This window comes from Gavialis gangeticus, unplaced genomic scaffold, assembly GCF_001723915.1.
Source record: "Gavialis gangeticus isolate Ggan-Ray unplaced genomic scaffold, GavGan_comp1, whole genome shotgun sequence".
In the NCBI taxonomy this organism is placed as follows: domain Eukaryota; kingdom Metazoa; phylum Chordata; order Crocodylia; family Gavialidae; genus Gavialis; species Gavialis gangeticus.
In genome coordinates this window covers 2,465,817-2,476,713 of record NW_017729024.1, presented here as the reverse complement: position 1 = coordinate 2,476,713, position 10,897 = coordinate 2,465,817, and the positions used below count along the sequence as shown (strand labels likewise).

The 10,897-nt window shown below is 39.9% G+C and overlaps 1 protein-coding gene across 1 annotated transcript in view; it reads left to right on the top strand.

Moving 5' to 3' along the window:
* The window catches only part of LOC109297190 (zinc finger protein 474-like), a 47,667-nt gene extending 37,200 nt beyond the window's left edge, over positions 1 to 10,467 (top strand). Inside the window, exons 4-5 of the mRNA XM_019516826.1 lie at positions 6,005 to 6,185; positions 9,786 to 10,467. Of these exons, the coding sequence (XP_019372371.1) occupies positions 6,005 to 6,185; positions 9,786 to 9,937 (333 nt within the window). The 3' untranslated portion in view covers positions 9,938 to 10,467. The remainder of the gene's footprint in view (positions 1 to 6,004; positions 6,186 to 9,785) is intronic.
* Positions 10,468 to 10,897: the final 430 nt, after the last annotated feature.

Sequence of the window (10,897 nt, the reverse complement as noted above, 5' to 3'; positions counted from 1 at the left end):
GTGCTCCAGGAGAGGGGTCGGCCGGACATAAGGCTCCCCTAGGGAAGCATTCGGAGCCTGGAAGGTGGTCGGGCGCAGGGAGGTGGGCAGCTCAATGCAGGAGCGCCCCCTACTGGCCTGCCTTATGTGGTGGAAACAGCGGTGGGATACGAATACCCAGCTGTTTTCCTGAGGTGGGGTCCCTGCACCCGCCACATGTTGTATATGCCCTTACACCATTTTCTATGTCATTATTTATGTTGGGCCAATATAGAGCACCTCTTGCTCTCCTTTTGCATTTTTCAATGTCTAGATGCCCCTCATGTACTCTGTTTAACATGTTTTTCTTTGCTGGAATAACAAGTTGTGAGCCTTTGAGCAAAATGCCATCCAGGACTGACAGGTCTTCCTTGAACTGAGAGTAGGGGCTAGGTATATGTTTTCCAGGCCAACAGCACAAATAGCTGTTATCACTTTTTGCAATGTGGTGTCCTGAGTAGTAGCTTCTGTAATTAGTGCCCACATTTTATCTGTGACAGGAATCATTCTTTTAATTAAATTAACATGTACTATGTCTTTGTCTGGAATTCTGTCATTTTCCATTGTATCATATTCCCTGGACAATGTATCTGCAATAAGTAGATTGTTTCTTGGCATGTACTGCATGTCTAGATCATACATTTGCAATTGAAAGAAAAGTCTCTGTAATGTGGGTGACATGTCTGATAACTTACCAAAGGCTTATGATCAGTTTCAACTATCGCAGGCTTCTCATAGATGAATATATGAAATTTCTTACAGCTATATACCAGAGCTAAACTTTCTTTCTCAATTTGTGCATATAGATACACTAACTTAGAGAGTACCCTAGATGCATATGCTACTGGTCTCCAGTTATCCCCATGTTTTTGAAGCAAAGCTGCTTCAATGGCTTCTTTAGAAGCACCTACTGACAATTAAATGGGTCTTTTAGGGTTATAGTATTTTAGTACTGGAGCTTTCATTATTTTTTCCTCCAAGTTTTTAAATTCAGTTTCATGTTCATGTTTCCATATCCATTGAGTGTTCTTATGTAGGAGTGACCTAAGGTGTTTGGTCTGCTCTGCTAATGTTAGGTAGATATTTCCCCACAAAATTGATCATTCCCGGTAATCTTTGCACTCCTTCCTTATCTGTAGCAGGTGGGGTATTTGTAGTGGCTTTAACCCTTGCAGGATTGATTTGCAACCCTTTCTCATAGAGCTTTTCTCCCATTTATGTTATTCCTTTTGACCCTGAATTTGTATTTCTGTTGGTTCTGTTTCAAACCTGCTCTGTGAGTTCTTTCTAGTGCCTTTCTTACCTCAAGCCATGTTCTTCCATAGTATTTCCCCAAAATAATACATCATCAATATAAACCATAGTTCCATTAAGACCTTCAAAAATTTGTTGCACCTTTCTGTAAAATAATTCAGATGCAGAACACAGCCCAAAAGGAAGCCTACAAAAGCAATACCTTCCAAAGAGTGTATTGAAGGTACATAATCTAGTGCTAATTCTTTACTAAGGAAACTTGCCAAAACCCAGAAGAGGAATCCAAAGTGGAGAAATATTTACTTTCTGCCATGTTGCCAAAAAACTTTTCCCTGGCAGGAATAGGAAAATGCTCCTGGTTGATGTACCTGTTCATTTGCTTAGGATCCAGACACAGTCTCAAGAATCCATCTTTTTTTCTATTATGGACAATGAATGAACCCAAGCAGTCAGTTGCTCTAGTTTTTCTATTATGTCCATATTAACTAATTTAATTATCTAATTATCTAATTCCTTTTTCAATTTCTCCCTTAGTACAAGAGGGAACATTTCTGGGAGCATGTATGGTGGGAGTATTTGGTTCTCTTAATTCTATCTTGTACTCAGTTCACAGTTTCCCTATGCCTTGAAATACATCATAAAACTCTTCTTTTATGTTCTCGCTTTCTAGCCTTTCAGTGGCATCCATTCTCTTAATCAGACCTAGAGTTTTACACATTCCCAACCCAATAATTGGCACTAGCTTTCCTGGCACTATTACAGACTGAATTTTGACTATATTACCCTTGTGTCTAATATGCAGTGCACAAACACCCTTGTTTGCTTATTTGTTTGAGTCAAATAACTAAAAATAACTAAAACACACACAAACCCTAGGCACTTGGCCAAGTATTTGTAGGTATTTTTATAGGGACATGTTTCTCAGGAACAGGTCTTTTCTGTTGTTGCTCTCTTTAATGGTAAAAAACAGAATACAGAACAGTAAATAGCAGACAGTCTAGTCCCTGGCCTATGAGTAGTCTGGGTTGGAAAATTCCTTGAACTGACACCTGGTAATTTCCAAAAATAATATTATTTCAAACAATGATCTTTCCAGATGTGACATTTGGGTAGTATTGATTTGAAGAGGGGAAAAAGTAAATGAATGTTGAACGCCAGTAGCCTTAATATTTCCAAACAAACCCATTCGTCACTGAGATTCCATAGTTTAATAAGGAGCTGTTACTGGAAATAGTGAAGAGAATTTTCTTTCACTTTTTGTTTTAAAATTATCTATGCAGTCCACATTTTTAGAAGGGGATAAAATATATTGTAGTAAGGGTGCAGGTATGGCATTTTGGGATATACTTATTCCCCCTTCCGGAGATAAAATTTCCACAGTTCAATTTTTTTAAGCAAACATTCCAAATAAATTGGAAGTAGTATTTTTTTCTTTTATACCATTGAGACAGTATAAAAGAAGCTTTAATGTTGACGTAAAAGTAGCTTAGCTGGCAGAATGACAAGGACCTGGCTAGAGCAGGCCAGAGCCAGAAATGGGCTTTGGTGTCAATAAGAACCAAGCCAAGAAGAATTTTTATTTAAAAGTATTCATAGCATACCATAAATATACACAAATGTACATACCCCCCTGCCCTGAAGAGCTTACAGTCTAACAGCCTGGACCAAAACTCATTGAGGTGAAAAGAAAGATGCTTCTTTGCATTCAAACCATTTTGGATCAGACCCTAAAGTCCTTTTGCCAAGTCAGTGAACATGTAGAGAGCTTGTAAGTCTGAGTATTACACTAAATAAGCAAAACACAAGATGTCGCAGGTCAAAGGGTGAAATAGCAGATGGTGTGAGGGGTATTGATAACAACAAGATAAAGGAGGCATTGTAGTAGTAGTAGTATAAATTCACTATATTACAGCTGGGAAGAGAAGAGAAAATATTATTAGAATAAAAATAATCTACCATCAAACATGGCTAAAGAAATTGCTAACAAAAAATTAAGATGACGAAGGGATATAAGATTAAAGAATCAATATATTTCAACGTTCCTCTGAAGTAAAAGTCTTTCTTTAAGACTTATTCTGATTGTGCTTTACAATCTTTAGAACAAAGACAAAGTTTTCCCAACAATCACATACTGCTTTGTGGAGTAGTATTTAGTTTCTTCGTGTAATAGGGTTCCCACCTGTGATACAGGAAATAAAGCTTAGATGAATGATGCAGTAATGACATTTTCAGACTTTGGGCTTAAGTGTAAGAAGAGCTACATGGAACTTCTTAAATAAACTGAAGGTCTGACAAAGAAGTAGCAAATGTTGGATTAGACTGTGCCCTTATCTTCCATCCCTGCTCAGCCAAGTAAGACACACTCCACCAGAGCATGGTGCAAGTAGATCCTTTCTCTTCATCCTTCCTGAGCAAAACAACAGGGAATAAATAAGTTCTGCCCATTAGTATGATGCGTCTGAGATGTAATGCATCTGAGGGCTAACTTCTGAGGCAGCACTGGCATGGTAGGCACACCACACCTAGTGAGGCACGTTCCAAATGTACAATCCAGCCTATAATTTGTAACACTACTTTTCTATTACCCAAATAGAACAGTAACAGTACTTTTCTATTACCCAAATGTAAAATCTGTCTGCCTATTTCTTTATGAGTAGAGCTATTTTTTACCACAAACAAAACAGCTGCAGAGTAAAAACATCCTTATTTAGAGCCCAGCTCTGTTCTCATTGAAGTCAATGACAACATTCATATTGATATCAGTGAGCAAAAGAGAAAATTTCCATTTCCTTTCATGATCCATAATTGAATTATTTGACTTAGCACCAATTTCAATCCAGCAGCAGCAAATGTCATAGCTATCTGATGTCAGCTGACCTGAAATTCTCAAGAATCAGGTACCGCAATCACCAAAAAAACCCATGACTGGTAAGTTTTACAGAGATGCCAAGGGCTGAATTGGCAATGATGGATTAACTATGCTCTGCTCTTAGACTCAAGTTGGAAACAGACATCACCTTTCCTGGCCCTTGTGCTGCCATAAAAAATTTATGGCATGACAAAGGTAAAGCAAACAGACATCCATATCCCTTATCATGCTACAAATGCCCACAATTTCTGGGCATGACAAAGGTGGTAATAGAGTGTGCTGTTTTTTACTAGCAGACATCTCTTTGCATGTGGTGGGAGAATGCATTCACCCTGGCATTGCCTGCACTATGCAGTGACCCTGGGTAGGTGATCTGGAGGCTTGAGAGACCCAATCCTTGCATCTAGGGAATTCTTTAATGTGCCAGGGAAAGCCTGGGGTGCATCTCTGTAACCAGAGAAACTTTGGGCTTTCTCCGCTTAAGGATGCTCACCAGAGAGACCCCAGGTGTATCTCTGTAGCCAGGGAAATGCTGGCTTTCCCTGCCTAGGAAGACATGCCCCAAGATTCTCCAGGGTGCATCTCTATAAGCGGGAAAAGGCAGACAGATGCCCCAGGGGGTCCAATTCTGTGAGGAAGTTCCCAGCATATGCAAGATTGGGCTCCTCAAGCTCCAGAATAACATGTTGCCTGTTATCCTGCAGAATGAACAGGCAAGACAATGAGCAACATACATTCTCCCAATGAAGGAGACAAGTCCCAGTAGAGCTGATGCTGCTTCATTTGGCAGTGTCTGTTTCTACACTTAGTCTCCCTAGGATAGAGTTAACATGCTAAATGGGTAACTACAGACATTTTTACTGTGGCTTCCTGTTATTTCTGTCATTTTTATGAATTAAAAAAGGGTTTCAGCCTCACAGACTGTCAACATATCACTTGACACATCAACTGAATTGAGACATTTAAATACATGTGTTTCTGCCTTGCTATGACTTGCCTGCAACTCCCCCAACTAAGATGAAACAGGGTTTCATAAAGCAACTTGACCAAGAGAACAAGTTGATGAAATCAATGATGCCAGTTTGCCAGGAAGCTGTGATTGGGTGTAGAATGCTATATAACAAACTAGTTAAAGGTTACTAAGTGGCATGTAGGGATACAAAGTTCTTTGGGAAAATCTGATAACTTCTGTTAAACCAACTGAAATAGTTGGAAAAAATCTCCTTTGCAAGATTTTGGGTACAAACACCCTTCATCAGGTTGAAGAAGTGTCTGCAGTTGGCCTGTGCTCTTCCTGGATGGAACAGAATAGAATAGCTTTAATATTGTATTGTAATTATTATTTCTATTGATTTCAGTGGGCTTTGATTCAGTTTCAGAAAGGTACCTGCATTACTAAATGACTATTTGGAAAAAGTCAACCAGTTTCTTGATCACTCCAGGCTGAAAATTCATATATACCACTTAAGGGTACAGGTTGTAGCCACGTTGGTCTAAGGACACAGGCAGACAGGGTTCTTCAGGTCAATCTGATATCTTGTATTAGACCAATTAAAATAGTTGGAAAAATTCTTCTTTGCAAGTTTTTGGGTACAAACACTCTTCATCAGGCTGAGGAAGCATCTGCAGTTGGTCTGTGCTCTTCCTGAATGGAATAGAATAGAATAGCTTCAGATCAAAGAACTGGTCAACCTTTTCCACTTAGTCATTTAGTAGTGCAGGTACCTTTCTGAAGCTGAATCAAAGCCCACTAAAATCAATAGAAATAATAATTTCAATAGAATATCAGATCTTTTCAAAAGCAGTTGTATAAAAAGCATTCTGAAAACAATGATGTTTCTTAACTGCATTTGTTTTTTTCAGCCCCCTGTGATAAGACGGCCACCAACAGTTATTTGTTACATATGTGGCCGTGAGTATGGAACTCAATCTATTGCCATCCATGAGCCACAATGTCTGAAAAAGTGGCACAATGAGAATGACATGCTACCCAAACACCTACGAAGACCTGAACCCAAAAAGCCAGAAGTCAAATCCATACAAGGTAAGTGAAAAAATAAACAAGAGAGAGGATGAAAGTGGTAGAAGAAATTGGGTTTTAAGAATAAGTAAATGTTTTGTATGGGATTTTCTGCATCCAGTCAAAATGGGATCTATTTCTGGTGGAGATAATTTTGCTTTATGTTTAAACATTCTGTTTTCTTCTGCCACTGAGTCTGTAAGAGTTAAGTGTAGTCAGTACCTCTCAGGTAATGCCCTTTTTCTTTGTCAGAAGTTTCCAATCGAAAACCAGTCAAATTTCAATCTGCTCCATAACTACTGCATTCATTATAGTTACTTTGTGGATATTTTCTACCTTTTTGGATCTTTGGATTTTCTACCTTTTTGGATCTTTTAAAAAAGAGTAATGTGCCATTTTTATATGTCAATTAATTAAAACAGAGGCATCAAATTAATCTGGCCTTGCTGATTGGATGAGTGGCACAGGGCCGGTCCACAGGCTGAATCAGTACCATGGGCTCTCCCTCCCTCCTTCCCATGCCAGATCCAGTGCATGTGCCTGCACCAGGACCTATGCTGCACATGGTGCCTGGCCTATGTGCCCCACACCTCACTGGTTGAGGACTCATGTTGCATACAGTGCTTGTTCCAGCTGGTTTGGGACTATGTGCAGCATCGGTCCTGAACTGGCCAGAGGGTTGCAACTTGCAACATGAATCCTAGACTGGCCGGAACAGGTGCCCCATGCCTAGTCCCAGACCAGCCATGGTGGATGTCATGGGTCATGCAGATCTTGGACCCGGCATCTTGTTCAGTGCACCTCCAAGGCCCTGTGTGCAGGGCTGGTCCAACACGCACTATAAGGGTCAGCTCAGACACAGAAGCAGCACAAGGGACTGGGTGATAGGGATCCATGGGCCAAATCCAGCCCAAAACCCAGATCTTTGGCACCCCTCCGTTAAAACAAAATAACCTTCAGGCAATAGTAACTTTGGGACCGAACACTCAGCCAGATTTTCTTCTATAATGTTAGCCATAAAAACCTAAACTCTAGGAATTTCCAGTGATAACCAGTGTTGCTTCTGAGATACCAGAGTTTTAACCCTACTCTGTAATAACAAATATGAATGTCATTCAGGAGAAATGTTGATGGTTTAAAAGCAGCTACTATATACATTAGCACACAGCAATTTGCTGTTGACTAAATACACACACACACACACACACACACACACACACACACAAAACTACCATTCCTTCTGCAGTGAGACAATTACTTCAGTCTGCCTGCTCTCTCTGATCACTAGCAGCTTAACATAAAAACACATTCCATTGCAATGTATCAAAATATATCTACAGTGGAAAAAACTGCAAGATGTAAAACATTCTTTTCCTTTCTTTTCTTTAATAATGGAATTTTGGACCCAATTCTGCAAGGTCATTCTAAGTTCCCTTCCCTCCTTTACCTCCTTATAGCTATAAGAGCTGAGCGGGCCCAATACGTTCCAGAATTGGATCCTTATATTTACTTCAGAGTCTGTCCTTACTGCAGAGGACAGCAGCTCAAGTAGGACTTTATCGTGTTGCTGCTCTCAGCCACGTGGCCAACCCAGATATTGAGCATGTGAGTTATATCTGCAAGGGAAAATGTGCTTCCTGAGAAGGCATGTTCATGTCATTTCTCTTTTTATTGATCAGCTTTTTTATTGTGGGATACAGCTAAGAAAGAAAAAGATAAGAGGACTGGATCTGAAAGAGATTGGGTCTCCTAGGTTTCAAGGGATGTTCCAGGTTTTGTTGAAAGGTTGGTTGTCATCTTAGCCACTACCTGTTTTGGGGAAAGAGGAGAGGAAAAAAAAAAGCTTCTTCTCTGAAAGAGCAGCCCAACAGATGTCTCTCAGATATAAATATGAGTATTTTTTCATGCCTGGGAAAGCAGTCAGGCATGGCGTTGAGTACTTCCCATGAGGTGTTGTATGCCACTAGCTTCCCTAGAGGCACTTGGCAGCGTGGCCCTATGTCTTTGCTGGTGAAAGTCTAATCTATACCACATTTGAGCAAAAACTACATGCTGCCCCGCTTCCCGGTCTCCAGAAAATAATCTTCATTTTGTTCTTTTGAACTAAGATGTGCTCCAGTCACGAGGAGAACACTCACTGACCCCCAAACCACAAATGCGTACGGCATGCCTCTCTGCTTCACAACTCAGGGGAGGGGCTAGCCTTTCAGTGAATGGAACGAGCAGCATTTTAAGCCAGAAATGTGATCTGCTTACATAAAGCTTTTTATAACTTACATAAAGCTGTTTTGTAAAAATTTAAAGTGTCACTGGACAGAACCAGTGCATTGATCACACAGTGTTTTGTTTGTGCAGTTTACACACGCCTGTAACAAGAACCCGCCTCCTTTTTTTACTCGCTTTTTTATAGTCAATAAACTTTCCAAAGTACAGAAAGAACACATTCATTTCCTGCAAGCAAAAGGGATATTTGTCTCAGCCAAAAAAAGAAACACCACTTTGCTGCTCTTCTAACAAAAAGAACATTAGGAACAGACATATTAAGAGTTCTAAGGCTTATTGCGGTTATGAGACCCATTGGATATGAAATATATTAAAACTGTATGAACTCTTAATGAATAGATCCATATCATGCCAGTGATAGAAACCATGGAATATTTAAAAAATGCACAGAGCCTTTTTTTCAGTACAGTGACACTCACAGTTTGAAGACAAAATCTATTTAATGATAGCCATTGTCTATGTAATGCTATATGTATTATTTACGTTCTGGAAAGGCCAACATTTTTCCTGTTTCAAATCAAGCCTTTTTTTTCCATATTCTTCAAATGTAGTCATTAGGCAACCTAGCTTTGAAATGTGTTTAAAAAATAAGTTTTGAAAGATCATTTAGGAAATAAAGCTTTTATGGTATAATGGCAGGATTTAAAGCCTAAAGCTACACTCTTACTAAAGGTAAACTCCCATCAAAGGTAATGAAGGTAAAGTGGGGGCAGGGGTTATCTGAAAATTGCAGAATCAGTGACTTCAATGGGAATTTTACCTAAATAAGAACTTCAGGGTTTGTCCATATGAGGTTTGGGGTTTAATCTCACTTTTCTTCAAGTTTTTAGCAAAATATTTATAGATTTCAATTGGAGGAGAACTGGGGCCTTTGTCCAAAATGCTGAAGAGGGAACATGCTGAACTGAACTGCACTGAACTCTCTCCATACCCTTGGTTAGATTCTTATTATGCAGAGCTTGAAATAAGGCCAAAAAGTGAAATTCGCTGATAATATGTATGCAAAAGATGTTAACAATTAGTTAAGAATGCATGCCATAACACATAGTGCCATGTTTTCTTCTCATTTTAATACAATACAGAATGGTACTGTTTGTAGTTAACTTTATTTAACCCCTGGGACAATAAGCAGAGCCTTCTTTCTCTCTCTCTCTCTCTCTCTCTCTCTCTCTCTCTCTCCCCCCTCTTTTTCTCATTTCTTTCCTTTTCTTTTGCAAAAGCAATATGATTTGGTTAAAACCAAAAGGCTCAGGCAGGAGTTATTTCCTGAAAATGTTTTCCATGAAGAGCTGGATATGGCTCTCCAGAATGAAAGCTGATACTTTCTTTTTAATTTTCCAGCCCATGGTTTCTATGATCTTGATGCTTTAAATGAGGCTTCCTGGAACAGTGCCCAGAGCCAGTTAGTTCCCTGTGATATTTGTGGGCGTACCTTCCTACCAGACAGACTGATTGTCCACCAGCGCTCTTGTAAACCGAAACCAGCAAAGTAAAGTGCCCTTGCGCAGATGCACACGTCCCAGCCAAAGCATAAGAGGAATAAAATCCGGACAAAAAGAAGAGGACGGAGCCCCAGTGCACTGTCAAATCACATGATCCAAATATCTCCTATGTAAGATTAACAGTAGCCACTAGAATGTAGGTCAAATACAGCAATGTTTAGCACACCATTATAGAAATGTAGAATATCATTTTATTTCTGTGCTCTAAGAGGTAAAGCTTCAAATGCATACGTAAGGGAGTACTAAGGTGGCTTTAAATTAGTTGCATCCCCTCTTGATCCTGTGCTATTCTTCAGGGCTGGAAACACCAATTACAGAAGTCTCTCTAGGCTTGTCTATGGTCTCTAGTGTTTCCTGGAGTCTCTACAGCACTGTGTTTTGCAGCCCTAGCCTTTACATGCCTCTGACAACACTTTTTTCAGAACTAGCCAGGGTTTCTATGGTTGTCTTCCACCAAAGAAAGGTTACTCCAGAACTCCAGGAAGTTGTAGCATCCCTTTATGTTCTTCTGGCCTTTAGCCAGAACATTAGCCAGAACATGTTCTTCTGGCCGTTAGCACTGCATTGTGACTTTGCAGAGGTGCCCAAGTCAGCTAACAATGAGCTAGCTCAGGTACTGAAAATAGCATAGCACATTAGTGCCCTGGGCCAATATACAATACTCTGTTTTTACCCTGTTTCATCTAGCTCATTTGTAGCCAACTTAGGTACCTCTGCATGGCACTGGATGGTGCTATTGCCTTTTTGGCCTGGCAAGGAGAAAAAGAAATGACACATGGGTAAGTCTGCTTTTTGAAAGGTTCAGGTTCAGCATCCCCTCTTTTCCTTAACAGTCACATGACACTGCTTGGAAAGCAGTTGTGCCAAAAAGAGAGCAAAATGCGAGAGGCTTACTTGTCAACAATATACTGATGACATCTAACTATGTGTCTCATTCCCAAATGATGCCAC